This window comes from Equus quagga, chromosome 17, assembly GCF_021613505.1.
Source record: "Equus quagga isolate Etosha38 chromosome 17, UCLA_HA_Equagga_1.0, whole genome shotgun sequence".
NCBI classification, from domain to species: Eukaryota; Metazoa; Chordata; class Mammalia; order Perissodactyla; family Equidae; genus Equus; species Equus quagga.
This window is the reverse complement of record NC_060283.1, coordinates 25,621,006-25,643,108: the sequence shown is the minus strand read 5'-3', so window position 1 is coordinate 25,643,108 and position 22,103 is coordinate 25,621,006. Positions and strand designations below refer to the sequence as shown.

Genomic DNA, 22,103 nt, shown 5'->3' with positions numbered 1-22,103 from the left:
GCTGTTCCACTTCTGGGTTTTTATCAGCAGGAAACAAAGACCCTTAACTTGAAAAGATAGCCACACCCCCACACTCACTGCAGCGTTATTCACAACAGCCAAGACACGGAAACAACCTACGGGTCCATCAATGGATGAATGGATGACGAAAATGTGGTGTATACACACAAAGGAATATTATTCAGCCATAAAAATGAAGGAAATCCTGCCATTTGCAACAGCCTGGATGGACCTCGAGGGCATTATGCTGAGTCAAATAAGTCAAAGATAAATACTATATGATCGCACTTATATGTGGAACCCGAAAAAAAAAGAACCAACTCATAAATACGGAGAACAGACTGGCGGTTGCCAGAGGTGGGGGATAGGAAGTGGGAAAATGGGTGAAAGTGGCCAAAATAAAATAAATAAGCCCTGGGTATGTAATATACAGCATGGTGACTATAGCTATATATAAAAAAAACGTCACCTGAGTATGATACAGTGAGAAACGCGACTGCAGCTGAGGCCACAAGGAAGGCTGAAGGTCAAATTAGGAGCTGGTTCACATAGAAAATACTGGACCAGTTCAGAATAGCTCTCCACGCTCTACTTTTGCTCCAATATAATAGATTTTCAGAATTACAGACTCAGTTCCAGCCAAAACTGGTTCCCCAGCATATTATATTTTCAGGAGGAAATCTTTGTTTTGGTTTATGACTCAATAACCAAACTACCAGCATTTATAAAACAGGGATACAAGCCAAGGCCATTTAATGCTTCTGATGCTAAGAGGAATCTTAGGGTTGAGGTACATATTTTCATTCCTGGAAAAGCTAATATGGAATCAACAGTGTTTTAAGATCCGTAACAGTTTAGAACACAAGAAAAGCGACCTTTTCAAAGCATCTCTGCCCCTTTTCCTTCTGAGCATACTTGGTGCTTCTGCTATACCAGCCCCCTCCCCCCCCAACACTACACATGTGCCCCTGGGCCTTTGTACATGCTGTGCTCACTGCCTGCGATTCACGTTCCCTCAGTTCCTGACTCTGCAGACCACTCACTTCAATTCATCTCTCAAAAGCCAGACCAGGCCTAGGAGCCAGGACCCCTGGCAGCAACGTGCACACCGAGTGCCTGCAGATCTTCACTTCTAAACACCGCTCCCACTAAAACAAATCTGACCTCCTAGGAGAGATGGCTGGAACGTCTTTTTGCACCAGAAAGCAAGAAAGTGCTAAAATAAGGACAAAAAGCCGGTCTGAACGGGCTCCCGCTGGCCAAATCTAGGGCAATTTAAACATCAAAACGAAACAAATAATGACATGAATGGACTGGAACACATCGAAGAAAAAAGAATTCAGAGTCCACACTGATACTAAAAGCCACTTTTAAATGGGGGATTTGGTGGGGGAGAAATTCGAGCACTTCTTTTTACAGAAGAACGTCAAATAATAAATGTAGAAGGAATGGTTAAAAATCATTCTGGTTAATAATCGACATGGGCAAGAATCATCCATAATTGCTAAAACCATTTGGAAACAGACCAGGGAAACTGCCAGCACGTGCTGCCTGCTACCGTCACTGAGAAAGACACGAGATCGCTGCACCAAAAATCTATAATCTGAATCTATCGTGAGGAAACAACCAGACAAACCTAAGCTGCAGAACATTCTGGAAACAACTGGCCTGAACTCTTCCAAAGTGTTGATCTCATGAAAGAGAAAAAATAATGCAGGGGAACGCTCTAGAATAAAGGAGACGAGACAGGACAACTAAATGCAATGAGTGACACTCGAGTGAGTCTTGAACTGGGGACAATCTCTAACAGACATTACTCGGGGCAACTGGGAAAATGTGCATATGGATTTAGTTGAGACAATATTGCATCCACGGTTAAGTTTCCTGAGTGTCATCACCATATTGTGGTTAACAGGACCGGGGTCGGCGAACTCCGGCCTGGACACCAAATGCAGCCCCCCAACCTGTTTCTATACAGCCTGTGGGCTAGGGATGGATTTTGCATTTTTTTAATGATTGAAAAAAATTTTTTTTCATATTTCCTTTATACGATTTTCAAATTTACAGGAAATTCAAATTTCATTTGACATGATACGAAATGCACATTTCAGTGTTTATAAATAAAGTTTTATTGGAACATGGCCACGCTCCTTGGTTCACGTGATGTCCATTCCATGGCTGCTCTCGCCCTGCGATGGCAGAGTCGAGCAGGTGTGATAGAGACTGTAGGCCCATCAGGCCTGATGTCTGTAACCAAGTCTCAAGCGGTTCAAAAAAAAGCACAAAGGAATGCGTAAAAAAAAAAAAAGACTGTGTGTGCACCACGTGCCTGTAGGTATACATACAGAGAGATACATAAGGCAATTGTTATAAAATGTTAGCAATAGGTGAGTTTAGAGGCAGGATGTGGGGGTGTTCATCATACCATTGTTACAACTCTTATTCAGTTTGAAAGTCCCAAACTAAAGAGTTAATAGAAATTAACAAACAAACCAGCATGAAAGCACTTGCTGGCGCGCGCAGGCGCACACACGGCCAATCTGTTTCAAATATGCCTTCTTTTCTTCCTGGACAAGCCCATTATTCTTCCCTTCTCGGAGCCGCCCAAAGCTTGGTAAGATCGCCCACTCCCGCTGACATCTCATGGCTTTGCGCTGTCTGCTCACACTTCCATCTCTCCCGGTTACTCAGCGTTTCTCAGACTCTGTTCTGGAGGGCATGCCACCAACTTCTGCACGTCCAAGTTCACGTTTTAAAATAAATCCCCATTTTATGACGGGAGCCGAAATGGAAAACAGGGAAATACCATTTCACGTCTGTTTCCCTCAGAATAGTAGGAGGCTGGCAGGCGGGGAGGTTGCCCGACAGCAGGGGAGCAATGCCATCCCACAGCATCCTTTATGGGGAGCCTGGGAAATCTGTCCAGGATCAGTACCCAGAAGGGCTGACCTCCTCAGGAGCTACCTGGAACGGTTCACGTTACGCACAGAAAGTGCTGGTAGCTGACCAGACTGGCCTCTGCCCAGTGACTGCCAGATTTGGACCCCCTGTAGCTAAAAGTGCATACACAGATCATTGTGGTATGCATTTGTAGCCTCATTCCTGGCTCCATGTAGGGTCTCCACCATTATTTTTCTTTCTTCTCTCTCTCCCAGTTTTAATACGCTATCATATTATATTTTACGTATCCTGCTTGGCAGCCCTAAATCCCTTCTGGAACGAGACCGGGTGTAGGTGAGAAACTTAAACAGAAACCCTGGGCTGGCCTCCTCTTTCTCCCGCCTCTTCACCAAACCACACGGCTGCATGACACTCCGCAGGCGCGTCTTGCCTGCAGCATCGTCTCCAGCCCGCAGCGTCTGAGGGCAGCCTGGGCAACCCTGGCACCGATCTACAGAGTTTATAACTTCCAAGGAGGTGAGAAAGCAGAGGAAGGGGTATTTCTTTTCTGAACAGCCAGAAGTAAGTGCAAAACTCTGCCAAGGGGGAGATGAAGCAGAGACACAGAGTGGAAACGGCCATTTGGTGCATCTAAAGTCAGGCCCGCTCGCTGCATCACACTGAACGCAGTGGGACCAGCTTTCCTCCGGGTTGAGGGGAGATGGAAGGGGGACTTGGGCAGGGCAGGAAGGATGAGTGGAACAGAGGCAACCGGGGCCGGGAGGTAGGAACAGACTCGACAAGGAAGGGAGGCAGAGAGGACTAGGAGGCAGGATGAGAGGGTGGGTGCTGGAGTCAGACTGCGCCAGCTCAGCTCCTCCGCAGCTGCTTAGCTTTGTGCAGAATGACTCACCCCGTCCAGGCCTCAGTTCTCCCAGCTGTGGAATGGGTAGAATAATATCTACTCCACACCGCATCATTAGGATCAAATGAGATCCTGCTATAAAGTGCCGAGCACAGACCCAGACACACAGTAAGTGCTCAATAAACACTCATGGCTTTCTTATCACTAACATCACCATCATTTCTGCCGGAGTCGAGTGCACACACTGAGCAACTGTGGGAGGAAATGGATTTCGTTGGATGGGGGCCAGGGCTTTTGAAGGCGGACAGAGGTCAAGAAAGGACAACATCAAATATGGCTTTGGGACAGGATTTGACAAGTGACTGTGGTTTATTTAGGATGTGGGACTTCCGGATCCTGGTCCAAAATCAGCGCTGTGGTTCAGCCCACTTGCCCCCTCTCCCATCCTCCGGCCAACCCACTGCCTGGGCGGCCAGAGCGGCTCCTGAGCCCCGCTCGTCCCCAGCGGAGGCCCAAACACACACCCGCAGCGCACAGACCCCCACACTCACACGGGAGCGGCTTTCTTGAGCCACTTTGTGCATCTGTTCTCTCCCAGCCTTCAACGTCTCTCTCACTTCTCTGGATCACAAAGGTGGAAGCCCCATGGTCCCATGACCTCCAGCCATGCCCTGCCTGCACCCAGCCACACGCCACAGCTCAGAGGCCCTGGGAAGGAGAAATGGCACCCCACCCCGAGCCACGGGCCACGCCCACTCGACTGGTGGAGCTGGTCTATGGCCAGGCTGCAAACTCTGGGGCTTCCTATTCTGCCTTTTCTCTGGACCACAGACCCACACCAGGCTGCAAACCTGGGAAAGCCGCCCGCCTCAGAGACCCCACGCTTGCCTGGTTGGGTGGTCCCAAGGTCTAGGCTCTCATGTGGGGAGGAGCGATCCTAACAGCCTTTCCCTGGGCACGGCCCCAGATTTTCTCCCCTGAGACTTTCCCACAGGTTGAGAAGCCGTCACCTCCTCTGTGGAACTTCTACCCATCCCTCAAAATCCTTCTCCAACGTGCCCAGTTAAAATCAATTCCTGTTCTGCCTGCCCTAAAGCTTCTGCAGCACTGGTCACCAGCAGCACTGGCCTCCAGGTCACTGGGTTGGGAACAAGCCTGCTCCCCATCCATTTGCCTTGGCCCCTGCCGCTGTCACTGGACAACAGGCTCCATTAAGAATGGGGAGTGAACCTCATGCATTGTGTTACCCCAGAGCTCCCCGCTCAGGGCCTAGTGCTTGGGGGTAGCTCTGTCTCTGTGAGGTTGGGCTGAGTTTGAACACATAACCACCGCTCCCCCCTTAGCCACGTCTCCCATGACGGACTCCCCGAAGCCCCCTGGCATCGTGGAAGGGAGCTCTGTGCGAAGCCACCCACGGTCTACTGTGTACCAGCTGTGGGACCCAGGCTGCTGATTCAACCTCTTCAGTCTTGTGTTTCCTCATCTGACCCCGAGGAACAGCAACCTCCATCTGCAGGACCGTGGAGAGGAAGAATGTGGTATGCACCTGGCATATAATAATTGCTCCATGAGCAGCCAGACTTTTCAAACAAGCCAGCCACCCTTGCTGGCTCCCTCTCCTCACCTCCTACTCATGCCTCCATCCACAGCCATGTGGCGTCTGCCCGTGAAACTGCCCCCGCCAAGGACACCAAGAACCGGGTGCTGCCCGAGCCAAGCAGATTCTCTGTCCTCCAGCTTCTCAGCCTCTGTGGCACCGACCCCACGGCCCATCCCTCACCAGGGCTTCACCTGCATATATTCATCCGCGCCATCCTCCCCACCTCCAGGCATCTCCCCGCGGCTGCAGATCCACACACGTCAACGAGCGACTGTCTGGACCTCGCCCTCTGGGCATCTCAGGCGCACGTCCATCTCTGCTCACCCCAACCTGAACTGGCCGTCTCCGTTCTCCTGGGTCTCAGGCCACCTCTCTCCAGCTCTCCGCACATTTTCTCAGATGTCCCCCCAAACACGGAAGCCTGCTGCCCTAGCTCCCTACGGCTGCCGGAACAAACTTACCACAAACACAGCAGCTTAAAGCAACACGTTTATTGTCTTACAGTTCTGGAGCGAAAGTCCTAAAATCAAGGCGTCAGCTGGGCTGGGTTCTTTCTGGAAGCTCTATGGAATGATCCGATTCCTGGCCTTTTCCAGCTTCTAGAGGCTGCCCGCACTTCTTGGCTCCCGGCTCCTTCCTCTACCTTCAAGGCCAGCGGAAGAGCATCTTCCAGTCTTTTCTCTCTGACTCTCTTGCCTCGCTCTTATAAAGATGCTCGTCCTTACATCGGGCCCACCCTGATAAACCAATTTCTTCATCTCAAAATCCTCCATTTGACCACATCTGCGAAGTCCCTTTTGCCCTGTCACATGACCTATTCACAGCTCTCGGGGCTCAGGGTGGGGGCATCTGTGGGGGTCATTATTTGGTCTACTGTACTCAGCTCCCTCCATCCACTCCAAACCTCTAGGATAACCCTCCAGGGACAGAAAAAATGTTGACCCACCTCCTTTCCACGGCCAACGTCTCTGTCTGAACCTTCTCAGGCAACGTGGAATCTTATCCGTCCTGCCTCATCTCTACTCTATATTCAACAGTTTCTTTGGCGGGAGTCCTCCTTTTTAGGACGTTAACGTGTCTTTTATTAACAGACTCCCTTGACCCTGTGTCTGCCCCTAGCCATCACCTTCCTACTCCTCTCTCTCTTCCACTTCTCATCTCTAATGGATCTTCTGAGAAGTGACTATCCTGCTCACCTCCATTCTAATAAGCTTTCCGTCTCATCATCTTCTGCAGGGTTTTTTCACCACGGTCCTGTTGACAATCGAGGCCAGACCATTCTTTGCTGTAAGAGGCTGCTCTGTGCATCGTAAAAGGTTTAGCAGCACCCCTGGCCTCTGCCTCCTGGATGCCAGCAGCGTACTCCCCCTCCTCAGCTGTGACAACCAAAACTGTCTCCAGACACATCCGATGTCCAGGGGGGTGGGGGGGGTGGCGGGGAGCAAGTCGCCCCAGGTCGAGACCCAGTGTCTTATGGGAACCGTTCTTGCCAAAGTCACCAAGGACTTCCTGGCACTAGATCCAGTGGACGACATGAACCCTTCGTTCGCTCGGCTTCTCAGCAGAATTTGACACTCTTGGTCACTCCGGCCTTCCAACCTCGCAGGCGAGCCCCCCTTCCGGGCCACCGACTGTTGAGTTTGCTGAAGCCTCAGCCCAAGACTGTCTCCACCTCTCGCCCAGCCCGTCCTCCCTGGGGGCCGCCCTCCACAGCGCTGGCCCACGGACCACCTGCGCACAGGGTGACATCTCCGAACCTGCTTTCTGAGCTCCAAACCCATGGATCTAACTGCCTACTTGACATCACCACTTGGATGTCTTGACGCCACTCCAAGCTCGACAAGTCCAAAACCCAAATCAGGATCTTCCATCACCCCCGTCCCCTTCCCGCAGCCCCCATTTCTCAGAGAAAAGCACATTCCCGGCCGGTTGGGAGGCAAAGACTGCAGGCGTGTTCTTGGCATTTCCCTCTCCCTTGCTTAGGCCAATTAGCCTATTTCCAAATCAAACCTCTTTCATTTCTGAAATGGTTCACAATCCAGTTGGCTTGTCTTCACGTCTTGGCCTAGAGAACAACCCCAGCTCCCTAACTGGGGCGTGGGGAGTGGCCATCGCTTCTTGACCAAGGCCCCCTCCCCCCGTAGTTCTCCAGCCTGCAGTCAAAGTTAGCCTTTTACAACATAAATGAAAGCTTCTCATTGTTCTTAAAATAAAGAACACAAGTCCCAATTTGGCCCACTGGGCCCTATATAGCCAAGCCGCCATCTCCTCCAGGCCTCTGTTTGCTGCATTCCAGGCACACTGACCTTCCTCCAGTTGCTCAAACACACTGTGCTCTCTCCTGCCACAGGGCCTCTGCACACGCTGTCCCATCCATCTGGATGCCCCTCATCAATCTTCACCCGGTGGGCATTCTCTTCCTTCAATAACAGCTCAACCATTAGGAAGCCTTCCCCGACCTCTGGCCACACCACTCCCCCTGCTTGTTCACCTTGCTCCTGGCCTCACCATCTCTCCATCACCTTTCAGTCATAATATCATTTATTTATCTTATTCTTTGATTCATTCCATCTCCCCCACAGTAAACTCTAGGAGGGCAGGACTGACATCTGATCTGGCCCACCCTCGTATCCCCAGGGCCAGCCCAGGGCCTGGCACAAAGGGGACCCTGAAGAAGTGTTTACTTAATGAAGAGGAATGATTTTCCTACCCCCTCAGCCTGCCTTTCAATATTGTCCCACGTTCCCCCATCTCTGTTCAAACTCAATCCTTGAGAGTCGTCTTTGCTCTTCCTTCTTCTTCATATCTTTGAAACCCCTCTTTCTCTCTCCACAGCCCATCCACGAACGCATCCTGGAGATTCTCTCTCCTACGTCTCTCCCAGATATGCCCCCTCTAGCACCTGAGTTTAAGCCATCACGTTTTCTTATCTGAACCCCCATCCCAGCTCCCGCCTGGAATCCGGATTCTCTGCTGTGCAACCTCTGCTCGGAAGCTCAGAGGCGTCCCCTGGCTTATGAAACGCAGCGCGATCCGGCCCCACCTCCCCCTCCTGCCAATTCCTCGTCACTCTGCCGCTCCGGCCGATCGCTGTTGCCACACGAAGCTTCTCAGGGTTCCTCTCTCAGTTGTTCTGTCTGCACAGAGCATCTTCCCACCCTGTCCCACGACCGCTACTCACTCATCAGTTCTCAGGCTAAAGGAAATCTTGCCCAAACCCCTCACGGGGGCCAAGAACAACAACGATCGCTGATGGTCACTGCGTGCTTACGAAGGCCAAGTGCGATGCTAAGAACTTTACAGTACGGACTCATCTAATCTTCACCAAGCAGCTGTGCCTATCCTGTTACGGAACAGCCACAGAGACGTTAAATGACTCGTCCAAGGTCACATTAGATAGTAAAGAGCAAAGCTGACTGACATAACCAACTTGGGCTGTGGGCCCCAAATTCCGGAGCACTACGCACGCTGCCTTCTCTGGCTGTTCCCAGAGCATCCTCTACGTCCCCTTCAGTAGCAGTTATCACACGTGTATGACTTGTTCAACGCCTGGTTCCCACCAGGTCGCCCGCGCCCTCAGAGCAAGGACCGCGTCTGTCTGGTGGAAGTCTTTCCCTCCGGCAGGCACCAAGCCCAGTCACCTGGTGTTACCACTGTGTGAGCTGAATGTCACGCTCTGCACCCCCTAGTCCCCAGCTCCAAGTCACGGGCTCCAGAGGGGGGCTGGGGGAAACCCTTCGTCCATGCCACTGCCTGGCCCGCCAGACACTCACGCAAGGATGCATGGGAAAATCGCCCTGACTTCTGCCTGGCTGGCTGCGGGGGCTCCCTGAGCCCCACCACTGATTCTGCCGACCGCCGCCTGGTGGGTTCTTCAGCATGGCCCTCAGCCACCAAGGGTCGCAGCCCCTCGGCGGGGCCAGGGGATAGAGCAGGACCCATCCTTCACGTGTCCGGGAATGATGGCAGAAAGCTCTTTGGCCCAGCTGGGCCAGCGCACGGCTCCCCCTGCTGGTTTCCATGCACGTTCCTCGGCACCCTCTCCCACGGAACAGCCCAGGGGACACTCACCAGCCACGAGAAGAAGCCAGTCGATTTGTCCTGGGTGGAGATCTGCCCCTCGTAGGGGCCGAAGATGTGGCCTTTGGGGATGACCTCATTGATGCATCGCACATCATTCTCCCCACTGGCTTCCTTGACCACCTCCATGCCCTGCGGGATGGTGAGGGCGGCCCGGTCTGGGATGCCCACGGGCACTGGCGTGTCGGACACAAACACGGGGGGACCGTGGTTCGGGCACTCATCCACAAAGTACTCCTGGCAGGACTCACAGACTGGGGGGACGGAAAGAGGAAAGAGAGCCTCAGAGGTGGCGAGGAGGCAGGACCTGCATGGAGGAGGCTGAGGGGCTGACGGAAGCCCACCCTGAGGATAGAGTGGGGCAGGGCAAACACCCTGCACGGGACTCTGGAGTCCCAGGCCTGGATCCACCTTATCCAGCCGCGGGCCCCTGAATCCTCAGCGGCAATCGCCCATTCCCCTCCCTGGGGGCTCAAAGGCCACGTCTGCCACTGCTAAGCACACCAGCGCTCCCTTTGTCTCAAGTTTGAAAAAGCAGAAGAAAGAGCACAGCTTTGGGCTCAGAAGGGTCTGGGTTTGAATTGCAACCGCGCATCTGTGGGCCGCGGGACCCGAGGCGGCGTCCTTCACCCTCCCGCAGCCTCAGCATCCTCACCTGGGAAATGGGACCAGTAATAGGCACCTCAGTGGCTAACGGTAAGGATTAACTGAGGCCTGGACCTGGGCAAGGAGCTGTGTGACCAGCAGCGCCCATCATCCGTCTTATCGCAGAGTCCCTAAGCAGAGGCGGGGAGGGGGTGGGGAGCGGGGAGGACCCAGGCGGAGCCCCAAGCTCCACTTACACCAGAAGTCCACTTGCTGGAAGCTTTTGGGCATGATGAGGTCACGCTTCCCCTTCAGTTTCTTGGGCTCCACTTCCATGGCTGAGGGGTCTGGTCTCCTGGAGCTGCCAGGACACGGGCCCGTAGAGAAAGCAAAGAAGCCATCAGAGAGAGCCCGGTGGGCAGAGAAGCCGAAGACGTGGCCAGGAGGCCGTGGGGACGTGGGGCAGGCGGAGCGGTAGCAGTCCTGAGGCCGGAGCCCCGGCCTTCCGGGGCCACCCTGCTTGAGTTTTTCAAGAGCCTGTGCTCGCCTCTGGTCTCAGGAGCTGCTCAGGGCAGGGCAAGGGAGGCGGGCAGAGAGCGGGAATGCTCCCCAGGGTCGCCAGCCAACCCAGCCCAGGGAGTCCCCCCTTCTCCCTCTCCTGTCCCCACACAGGGGCCTCACCAGGGCTGGCCATACTCCTGGTCACGGAGTGGCGAGCAGACCTCCGTCTTCACTACTGTCACCATGTCCCCCACGGCCGCCTTGGTCTGCGCCAGGCACTCCTTCATGTTCTCAGTCATTCTGTCCTGGGGACGCGAAGGCGGGACCAGCACAGGAAGAGGATCAAAGAGACAGGGGAAGAGGGGTGAGTGGCGGAGAGGGCAAGCAGGGGTCCCGCGGAGTCTGCTTACCCTCCCTGCCATCCCCAGAGGAAGCTCTTGAGAACACAGACAACAAAAACAGCTGTAGCCTGGCCAAGAGGAAATGCCATTTCTATCCCGGGCTGGTCCTGGGGACGACTGGAGCCACCAGCCCCGTGGGGTCAGGGGTCCGGGGCAGCTCAGGCCAGGAGGCAGGGCTGGGTGGCACAGCCTGGACTCCAGGAGCAAAGGGCAAACGGGATGGGGAACCCACAGGAGCCACAGCCCAAAACTCTGCAATGGGGAGCAGGGCCCCGATCGAGTCAAGCCCAGCTGGGGCCAAGGGGGGCGGGCGGATGAAATGGAGCCCTCAGCGCCCGGCTGCGCAGCCCCTCACCAGGAGGCTGCCAGGGAATGCAGCCAGGCCCGCTTTGCCAGCTCAGAGCAGGTACAGGCGGGGCCTGGGGGTCCTGGTGTGGGCCGGCGCGCCAGCCCTGACTCCCAGCCCCACCCCGCTCTCTAGGGGAGTCCTCCCCGCCCGCCGCTTACCGCCCTCCTCCACCACCGCGCAGGGCTTCAGCCCCTCCCTCGGCACCCCGGGGTCCTCATGCCAAGCCCGGGGACACTCTTCGGGCCAGGGCAGCGCCCAGCTCGGGCTGGGATCGCGCTCGGCCCCTGGACTGGGCGAGCAGCATGTGTGACTCACTACCCAGGGCCCCGCTGGCCACACCCCTGCTCCTCGGCTAATCAGCCCCCTGCTCCCCACCGGGGCCCCAAAGCCGGCGGCGGCTGGGAGGGGTGTGGGGAAACAGGACGGCCTGCCCCCTCCTCCGAGCCGGCGGGGACGGGGGCGCGCGGAGGGGGGCGCGGGCTGCCCGGGCCGGCCGAGCCGCTCCGCCCCAGCCCCCGGGCGCCCCCAGCCCCCGGAGCCCGCGGGTCGTCCCGGCCGGGGTCCGGCGGGGAAAGTGTGAGCTCGTGCGATCGGGCCAGGGCGGCGCACCGGCCGCGCGCAGGGGCGGCGCTGGGGGCCGGGGAGGGCGCGGGCTCGCTCTCTCCCTCTCACCAACCTTCCCGGCGGGGAGCTCCCTGCCCTGCCCTGCCCGCCCGGCCCTGCCCAGCGCCCGCCCCCCGCCCGCCAGGCCCGGCATTCCTTGCGGGGGCATGTGGCTTCTTGCCGGCCCCGGGGGCACGCAGTTGGCTGGCGGCCGGGAGGGGGGCGCGCGGGGAGCGGGAGGGAGCGAGCGGCCGGGAGGGGGCCCCGCCGGGGAGGCATTCCAGCCCCTCCCGCGGGGCTCGGCCCTCACGCGGGCCGGGGGGCGCCGGGCGGGCGTCTGGGGTGGGCCATAGCGCCGGGAGGCGGGGGTCGGAGCAGGTCTGCGAAATGCGCGAGCGGCCCCCGCGCGCCCTCCCGGCCTCCGCAGCCCGCTCGGCACGGCTGCAGCGCGGCCTGCGGCGCGAGCGGAGCGGCACCCGAGCCTCCGGCTGCGCCCCGCGCGCGCCCCCTGCCCCATCGGCGCGGCCGGGGCTGCGGAACCGGCGGCGGCAGCTCGCCTGCGCCCTGTCCACGGGGTGCGAGCAGGGGCTCCGCGCGCGGTGCCTGGCCGACCTCATGGCCAATGGGATGGCCCCCAGCCACCCGTGAGGGCGCAGGGCTTGGGGGTCACCGAGGCAGGAACCTAGGGCTGGCAGATGTCAAGTGACTTGCTCAAGGTCACGCGGTCCATTCCTGGGGAGGTGTGCACTGGAGCCTGGGCCCCCTCTGAGTCAGCTGGAAACGGGAGAACCCCCAACTTCAAGCGTTGTGTTTCTGGCTGGTTTACCTCCTTGTCACACCCTCAGCGCAGTCCTTTTCCAGAAGGATCACCGCCACAGTCACGCTGGGGGGAGTTCAGGCCTCAGCCCACATGTCCAGCTGCCAGATGGGGGCAAGACCCAGTGGATCTGCTGTACCTTTGTCCTGAGAAGCGCTTCTCACTTGGATGGGCGACATCACACACGACACATCCCGAGGCAGTTAAGTCTAGTGCTTAGGGGCCTGGGCCCTGGAGTCGCACTGACTGCAGTCAAGTCCCACTAGTTAGCCATGTGACCCTGAGCAGGTGTTCAGGACTGAAAGTTTGTGTCCCCCGTCCCCCCCCCCCCCCCCCCCCCCCCCCGCCGTCTTCTCCCCCCCCCCCCCCCCCCCCCCCCGCCCCCAATTCATGCACTGATGCCCTGACCCCCAGTGTGCCTGTATTTGCAGAAGGGCCTGTGAGAGGTGTTAAAGGTTAAGTGAGGTCATAAGGGTGGGGCCCTCAGCCAATAGGGCTGGTGCCCTTTTAAGAAGGCAAAGAGACAGGAGAACCAGCCAGCACCTTGATCTTGGACCTCCCAGCCTCCAGAGCTGGGAGAAATCACTGTCTGTGCTTGAAGCCCCCGTCTGTGGCCTTTTGTGGTGGCAGCCTGAGCTCGCTGACTAAGACAGCAGGTTATATAACTTCTCTGTGCTCCCGTTTCTCCATCCGGAAAATGCGGCAAATGTTAGATCCTATCGCAGACTTTGCTATATGAAAGCAACAGCGATGACTTTGGAGGGGGCTGCACATCCCCCCAAGGAAGCTGATAGGACGGGCTGTGAGGGACTTCATTAAGGAGTGGCTTTGCATTCTCTCAGTTAGACTGCATTTATTTTTTAAAAGTCAATCATTGGCAGGCTCTGGCACTGTATTAGAAACAGCCTGGGACCATTTTGCACCGGGCTCCCTGCTCTGGCCCCTCTGCCCTCCGCCAGCCCTGCCTGTCTGCCACGCTCCACCCTGACCTGGGGCTCTGCACTTGCTGTGCCCTCTGCCATCAGCACACCTGGAAAACTCCTACCCATCCCTCAGCGCCCCCTATGCGCCACTCCAAAATGCTCCCTCCAGCCCCCTGTCTCTTTCCTCATGGCACTTGTCACTCTTGAAACGGTCTGTTGTTAGCTTAACTGTTTGATTAATATCTGTTTCCCATAATAGATTATAACTCCCGAAGGCCAGGGGGCTGGTGCTTTTGCTCAACATTAAATTGCTGGCACTTGAAACAGTGCCTGGCACCAGGGCAGAATGTTAGAAAGACAAGCAAGGCACCGGGCATGGAGGTTAAGGAGGCACCCACTCTCAGGGTCGTGCATGCGCAGAAGTGGCACCTGGGAGTGCGCGCCTCCTTAAATTTTGCTCCCGCGGTGACTTCCCTGCCTTTCCCTGGCCTCAGTCTTGCCTAGCACCTAGTATATGCTCAATAAATATTTGCCAAATGAATTTGTGACCAAATGACACAGGTCTGAATTCTCTGGCCCCTCTGATATGTCCTGCTGGCACGTTGAGAATCTGCACTCTAAGAGAAACCTCAGAAGGGAAGAATGGGTGGCGGGGCTGAGCGCTCCTGGGGGCCCGATGATCTCTGCCAAGCAAGGCGAGTGGCCAGGTGGGTGAGGCTGGCACAAGGGCAGAGGGGGGGCCGTGGGGAGCAGGGTGGAATCAGACTCTTGAGGTGGCATCCGATAGTAAGGTGAATACGGTGTAACGTACAAGCTGTGTGACCACGGGGACGTCGAACAACCTCTCTAGGCCTCCATGTCTTCCTGGGTAACAAAGAAATCATCGTAATTGCCAGGTTAACCCCACGAGGAATAAATGAGATAAAGGCTGTGGCAAGGCCTTTCAAAGAGCCACGTTCTGTGGGTTTACGAGGGATATTAATGTTAAACTGGCTGCCCGGAGGCAAGGGGGTGAGCAAGAAGAGGGGAGAGGGGAGAGAGGATGGAGGGAACAGCGACTAAAAAGTGGGGCCGGGAAGGAGGGCAAAGCAGGCAATAGAAACAGAATAAAGGATAGAAGGGAAGAGGGAGAGAAGAGAGGAAAGGGCACAGAAAAAAGCAGATGAGAAGGAAAAGGGAGACAGAGAGAGGGAGAGATGGAGGGAAAAAGGAACCCAGACATTTTTCTAAGTCTTAAATGGTCCCAGGAAAACCATCCCCTTCTGGGAAAAGCATTCACTTGTATCCCGGAGCAGAGGTGTCTCCAGGCCACTTCCTTTCACGTCTTATTTTTTCAGTTACATCCCACCTTCATCGCATAAAAGAATGGAGATGATTTATAACAGACGCGTACTCAACAGGGCAGTTGAACAACCAGAGACCAGATGGAGAAAGAGTGACGCCAATTATACCATGCATCTGTTGCAAGATGGCTAGTGGTTTAGCTTTTCATTCAGTTCCGAGCCTCCTGGCAGCCAAAGCGAAAAGGGAAACATGATGGGTTACAGAATTCCCATTATTTGACAGCTGTTTATTGACTGTCTGCACAATTAAGTCCTCTCCATTCCTGGAGGAGTCCAGCTGCCTGGAGAACCAGGACAAGCCTCACTTACACGGCTGATGTGCTTACAACTCCTTTCTGTATCTGCAGTGAAGGCTGCAGGGGCAAAGAGGGAGAAGATAGGATGGGGCAGGACCAAATGAACTTCCGTTTGGGAAGAAAGAGAGAACACGGGCTTATGTCCTTCCTGCGGTCCATCTCGGCGGGCACCGAAAGGCCTGAGCCAGGGGAAGCTCCAGCCACCGCCTCTGCAGACTGCTCGGGCCCTGCTTGCCCGGTGAGGGACTTGGGGGAGGGGTGGGCAGCAGGCCTCCTGGAGGGCTACAAGCTGCTGGCAATGCTCCCTCTCAGCTGGCTCCTCCGAGTCTGCACATGCAGAGATTAGGCATGTTGCGAACCCAGCAATGAGATGCAAACCCAAGAGGAGGGGCAGCATGCAGCTGAGGAGCCTGCAGCTCTGTTTTCACCCTTGGCAGCGTGCCAGGGGCCTGGAATGCCCAGCAGCCACGGTGGCCAGGGGACTGCCAGTCTGTGCCCACTCGGTTTCCCGAGAGGCTGGCACCGTGAGAGTGTGGCAGGTCTGCTCCGGGACCACCGCAGCATCCTCTGCCGTCCCCTCTGATAACAAAGGCACAGGGGATGGCGGGGCAGACACAAGTCACACAGTCACCTGGGCTGGGTATCCTCAGCCCTGGCTCTCAGTCCTGGCGGGGCCACAAACTTTTTAGATGACCCTGAGCAGGTGCTTGCTTTGCTCGGAGCCTCAGTTTCCCCTTCCTGGAAAAGAAAAGATCCAACATGGTTCTTAACAGTAAACCATGAGGGTAATGAGGAGAGCGCTTGGAATTATGACGGGAAGCTGCTGAATTTACATGCCCAGCACCACTGCTCAGAGAGAGAATGAACTGCACGCCTTGAGATTGATGAACTTATGTAGATACTTTAGTGATGAACGAAAGATACATTTATAAAAACTGTCCTGAATTCATAGAAGCCCTATGTCACCGTGTGTTTTGTTAATCGGCTGATACCAGCACAGCCACTTACAAGCTATGTAACCTTGGGAAAATTAACAGACCACTCCCACCTCAGTTTCCCCATCTGTCCAATGGGCGTCATATCAGAACCCGCCTCGCAGGGCTGTTTTGCATGGCATAAGGCCTGGCATATAACAAGCACTCTATAAATGTTAGTTATTATCCTTCATTGTATTTGTTATTTTAAAAGTCCAGCAGACATCAGGCGGGCATGTTGGTGAGAACTTTTTGACATTTAAAAGAGGGCCTCACAAGCAGTGAACACCCTTAATAGAAAAACACTTTTAATAACTCCAGACTATAAAGATGCTCATCCGAATAGAAAAAGTGGAAAGTAACCCAAAAAAGCAGTTTGCAAAAGAAGAAAGACAAATGGCCAACCTGCTTTATGGAAATCTGCAAAACTTTAATATTCAAATAGATATAAATTAAACAGATAAATATCAGTTTTGCTCTATTAAATTGGCGAAGATTAAAAATTTTGATACTAATCAGAGCTGGCAAGAGTGGAGGGGAAAACCCTCCTACGCTACTGGTTGGAATATAAATTGGTGTAACCTTTCTGGAGGGCAATTTGGCAACACGTATCAAAAGGCTTGAAATGAACAAAACGTTGGGAGGAGCAATCCCCAGTCTAGGGATTTATCTTAAAGACATCATTAAGTTGTGTGCAAAGATTTACCCACAAGGCTGTGCTCTGCAATGCTATTTAGTGGCAAAAACTAGGGAAGGACTTAGACTTCGATGACAAGAGAGAAGTTAATAGAGAGCATACAATGAAACATTAGACAGCAATCAACAAGGCTTTAGAACACTTTTTGACATGGAAACACATGCTCAACATATTGTTAAAGAAAAGTGAAAGTTATTGGTAAATGAAAGAAGCCAATTTGAAAAGGCTACATGCTATATGATTCCAACTCTATGACATCCTGGAAAAGGCAAAACTGCGGAGACAATAAAAAGATCAGTGGGTGCCAGGGGTTAAAGAAAGGGAGGGGCGAACTGGCAGACTCAGAGGACGTTCAGGGCAGTGAAATGACTCTGTGTGATGCTGGAATGGTGACACACGTCATCACACGTTTGTCCAAACCCATAGAATGTGCGACACCAAGACTGAGCCCTCCTGCAAACTATGGACTTTGCGTGATAATGACTGGGTTCATCGATCGTAATAAATGTACCGCTGTGGTGTGGATGTCCACAGTGGAGAAGATTGGGAGGGGGTATATGGGAACTCTCCGTACTTTCCACTCGATTTTGCTGTGAACCTAAAACTGCTCTAAAAGATAAAGTCTAGTTGTTACAAACGAAAGTTGTGAAAAGACGGATACAAAACGATTCCACTAAAAAAAATATATGTATATGTATAGCTATACGGATTTGAGCACACAGGAGGAGAGGATACATTTTGAGATATCAGTAGTGGTTAGTTGGGGGGTTATGTTAAAGAGAGTTTCTGCTTTCTTCTTTTTGCTTATGAGAAAAAAAGTCAGGCCAGTTTGGTGGCACAGTGGTTAAGTTTGCGCACATTCCACTTCAGAGGCCCAGGGTTTGCAGGTTCGGATCCTGAGCGCAGACCTACACACTGGTATCAAGCCATGCTGTGGTGGCATCCCTCATAAAATAGAGGAAGACTGGCACAGATGTTAGCTCAGTGACAATCTTCCTCAAGCAAAAAGAGGAAGATTGGTAACAGATGTTAGCTCAGGGCCAATCTTCCTCACCAAAAAAAAAAAAAAAATCACAAAAAATCTTTAAAGGAACTCTTCATACTCATTTGGTTTAGAAATTGCTAGAGAAGATAATATCTAAGATCCTTCCATCTTTACCCACTTGTCATTAGACGCTAAGATCCAGCCAATTAGTTGGGAGGAAGGAGGACTCCAAATTAAAGACTGAAGACCAGGCATAGAAGTGGCACATTATGCACATTTGATGAATGAATGAATCAATCAATCGACCAATTGATCAATTAGGGCCCCAATCTTTCCACCACGAAGCATCTCTGTTTTTAATTTTTTTTTCTGATTCCCATTCTGGAAGATTTTGTCTACTGAACATACTGCACACATTGTATAATAATTCATTCATTTTCCCAGTTTTCCCTACCCACAGAGGTTATGTGGTGACGAGAGTTAACACGTAGATTAGTTGTTACCATCTGAAGCAAAAGCAAAGAAATCTGGCACTCGGTCACTTGCCCTGCTGACTATAGAGAGCAGTATGACATTCATGACACTCCTTTATGTCTAAGAAACGGCTCGGTGGGTAGGAAACTATGCAGCAATGGGACTCAGCGACAGCTACATGCTATACTATGGATGAGTCATAATGCTGAGAAAAGGAACGAGACCCTTAAGAGTACATATTGTATCATTCAATTCACATATAGTTAGAAATATAGGGCCAGCCCTGGTGTTCTAGTGGTTAAGTTTGGTGTGCTCCGCTTTGGCACCCCAGGTTGGGTTCCCAGGCATGGACCTACACTGCTTGTCTGTCAGTGGCCGTGCTGTGCCGGTGGCTCACATATGAAAAGAGGAAGATTGGCAACAGATGTTAGCTCCAGGCAAATCTTCCTCAGCAAAAAAATAAATAAATAAATAAAAGGGCAAAACTACAATGTTAGAGGCGTTAGTGGCTATCCTTGGGAATAAGTAGAAGGGAGCAGGAAATGGAGTTCTGGGGTGCCGGTCATGCTTCGTTTCTCGATCCGAGTGCTGGCCCCATGGGTGTGTTAAGTTTGGACAAGGTACACTGAGTGGTGCTTTTATAACACGTGCATTTTTCTATATGTACTCATCTGTTAATAAAAACAAAGAAAAAACCCTACAGGGGCCCTAGGGGCAAGGAAGTCCCCTGTGGGGCCCTCCGACCCCATCCAGCCCCTGATCTTGCAGCTGGGGAAAGTGGGGTCCAGCCAGTTGAGGCTCCTGCCCCGGTCACGGCCGATCGGGTTTCAGACTTTCACGTGCACAGCGGCTTCCACTGAGCATCAGCCGCGCAGCTGGCCGGGGCGAGGAGCACATTCTCCCAAGGTGCTTCCTCCCGCAGAACCTTTGAAAGCGAACGCGCTGACTCCACCATCAGGAGACGTCGATAAGACGCTGGAGGCAAGCGAGTAAAGGCTCGAAAGTCGAGTAGAGCATCCTTTTGACGTGCAGCTTCTCACAGTGGACACTGCTGGTGGCTTGGCTGGATCCTGTTCCCCTTTCCTCCCCACAAACAGAACTGGACTTTGCTCGGGTGCCAACCTCCCTCCTAGGACCCCCCCCCCGCCCCCCCAAGATTCAGGGAAAGCGGGGCCACCCTCGGGAGAAAGCACGCAGCCACTGTTGCAAATGGCGGCCGTGTCCTGAAGAGGAAGAGGCTAGGAGAGTGGAGCAGAAGGAAGGTGTGGTACAGCGACAAATATATTTGGTCTTTGTCCCCGGTTCCTGGCACGGAGCTCCTTAAACCCTTGGAATTTCCCAAGAAATAGGAGTGCCTTTCGCTATTCACAGGAGCCTCTTCCATCACACCTGGGTTTACGCTAAGGAGCTGGCTGAGGATGGGCCCCACATAGGTCAGGATGGGGCTGCTCGCCAGACAGACTGTGGGATTAGGAGCTCGGAAGTTTCATCCTCACCCTCTGATCTCCGGGGAGGGGAGGGGCCTGGAACTGAGCTCTAGAAGAATTCTTAGCTTCCCAGCTGGTGGACACATCGAGGTGCCGGGAGGGTGGCGCACGAGGAGACAGCTGGGGGCCCTGACCCCTCTCTCCACACCTTGTCCAGGGGCCTCTTCATAGGCTGTTCCCGGGGGGTCCCGATGGTGTATCCTTGATGCTAAACCAATCACAGCAAGGAAAGCATCTTCCTGAGTTCCATGAGTCATTCTAGCAGATTCTAGAACCTGAGGAGGGGCTGGCGGGAATTCCTGATTTGTGTGGGTCGGAAGTACGGGTGGCCCAGGACTTGCAACTGGCCTCTGAAGTGGGGACGGTCCTGTGGAACCAAGTCCTTCCTGTTACTCTTCTTTTGACTCCAGCCGGCCCAGGACGGGGTTTCTGCTACGTGCGGCCATGGTCATCCTCCCTGGTGCCACCCACCGCGGGTCCACTCGGTGGGTCCAGAACTCTGGCGGTGCCTCCATAAAGCGTCCACCTCGATGGCACCTTGGCCTACAAAGGGACAAATCGAGTAGGCCTGTAGCATCTCCCCAAGGCCACCCATCTCCCCTAAGCGGGAGACCTGACCGGAAGCTAGCACCTGAGCACGCCCCCTCCCACGCTGCTGGGGGGCCGCACGCTGGTGCGCATGTGCAGAGCCGTTGTGCCCTGGGAACCTTCCAAAAATGCAGGTGCCCTTCAATCCTGCCACTTCACTTCCAGGAATTCCTCCACGACACGTGTGTGAGCGTATGCAATTCCGGCAGTCTGCAACGGCCAGACTGGAAACAACCCGCGTGTCCATCCGGAGGCGTGGCCACACCACAGGTGGCTGTTTCAGAGAAGGAGGTGAGGGAAGAAAGCCCCCCCTCCTCCTCGGCCAGCGCCCTGGAGCCAACTCTCCCGCCGGCGTGGAGGGCTGTGGGGGCAGCCTGGCCCGCGCTCCTTGCTCGGGCTCTGTCCTGCTGCCCAGTCTGCGCCCCGCAGGCAGGGGGACCCGTCACAACCTAAGTCAGAGCAAACGGAGCCCCATCTCACGCGGAGCAGAGAGCAAAGCTCTCCAGGGGCGCAGCAGCCCACGCCTGCCCCCTTTGCTCCGAGCCCTCATCTCCCATTGCCCCCTCACTCCCAACGACCCACAGCGGCTGCCGCGCTCAGCCTGCAACATGGCACGCTCCGTCTCGAGCCTTTGCACTGGCTGTTCCTCTGCCTGGAATGCTGTTCCCCCAGACACCCGCAGGGCCTTCCCCCAAGGTCACGTTCTCTGGCCTCCTCTATAAAATTGCAACGCCCTTCCGCTTGCTCCCCCACCTTCCTCGCTTTATTTTCCCTCCTGGGCACCACTCACCATCAAATTGAGGTAGCACTCATTTGTGTCCTTGGCTGGCTGTCTCCCCAGCTAGAACATAAACTCCAGAAGACAGAGCGGTTTATCTGTTTGGTCCGTGGCTGTACCCTCTGCCGCCAGAACCATGCCAGGCACACGGTCGGCACACAATCCACATTTGCTAAATGGATTATGTGATTAGTGGCGAAAACAAAATCGAGGTAAAGAACAGTATCTGTAACTTGAGAGGCGGCAGAAAATGTGGCTGAGAGCATGGATACCGGGGCAGGGCTGCCTACATTCAACTTCCAACTGTATCACTTAGCGCTGTGTGATGTCGGGGGAGTTCCCTAACTTCTCTGTGCCTGGGGATATTAACAGCACCTGCCTGGTAAGGCTGCTATGAGGATTAAATGAGTTAATATTTGTAATATACCTAGAATGGCGTCCGACACAAAAGCGAGTAAGCTATGTAAACATGCCACATTTTAATGAAATAAAGAGGACACACACACTTGTCTGTGCTCATGTATGCACAGAACAGCTCCGGGCTGTGACAGCTGCTGCTCCCAGGATTGACGGCTGGGGGAGGAGAGGGGCTTCCTTCTCACGGAATTTTATGCCAGATGCATGCTTTTCTGATTTTACAAATATATTGGTAAAGCCCAGGAGTTCTGAATCGTTTTGGCTGGGCGCTGGCTCCATGGAAGTTTTATACTCCTCTATCTAGCTTTTCTGCATAATAAAAAGTCAAAAAAAATACGTCTTCAAATTACTAGATGAAAACATAAGCCCCCCCGCTGTCCTGACACCTCCCCGCCCCCAGCATGCCAGGGAGCGGAGCAGGAGGCCAGGAGACAGTGGGGGCGGAGGAGGGCTCCCCCCA

At 54.3% G+C, this 22,103-nt stretch overlaps 1 protein-coding gene across 3 annotated transcripts in view; it reads right to left on the bottom strand.

Annotated features, from left to right (window-relative positions):
• Positions 1–22,103, bottom strand: part of PRDM11 (PR/SET domain 11) — an 83,796-nt gene that overhangs the window by 41,634 nt on the left and 20,059 nt on the right. For 2 of the 3 annotated variants that reach the window (XM_046644016.1, XM_046644018.1), the window contains exons 1-4: positions 11,420–11,929; positions 10,692–10,816; positions 10,268–10,371; positions 9,417–9,679 (exon numbers count right to left, since the gene is read on the bottom strand). In XM_046644016.1, coding sequence (XP_046499972.1) covers positions 9,417–9,679; positions 10,268–10,371; positions 10,692–10,810 — 486 coding nt within the window. In that variant the 5' untranslated portion in view covers positions 10,811–10,816; positions 11,420–11,929. Of the gene's footprint in view, positions 1–9,416; positions 9,680–10,267; positions 10,372–10,691; positions 10,817–11,419; positions 11,930–22,103 lie in introns of those variants that run through there. The other variant, XM_046644017.1, reaches the window with a different exon arrangement.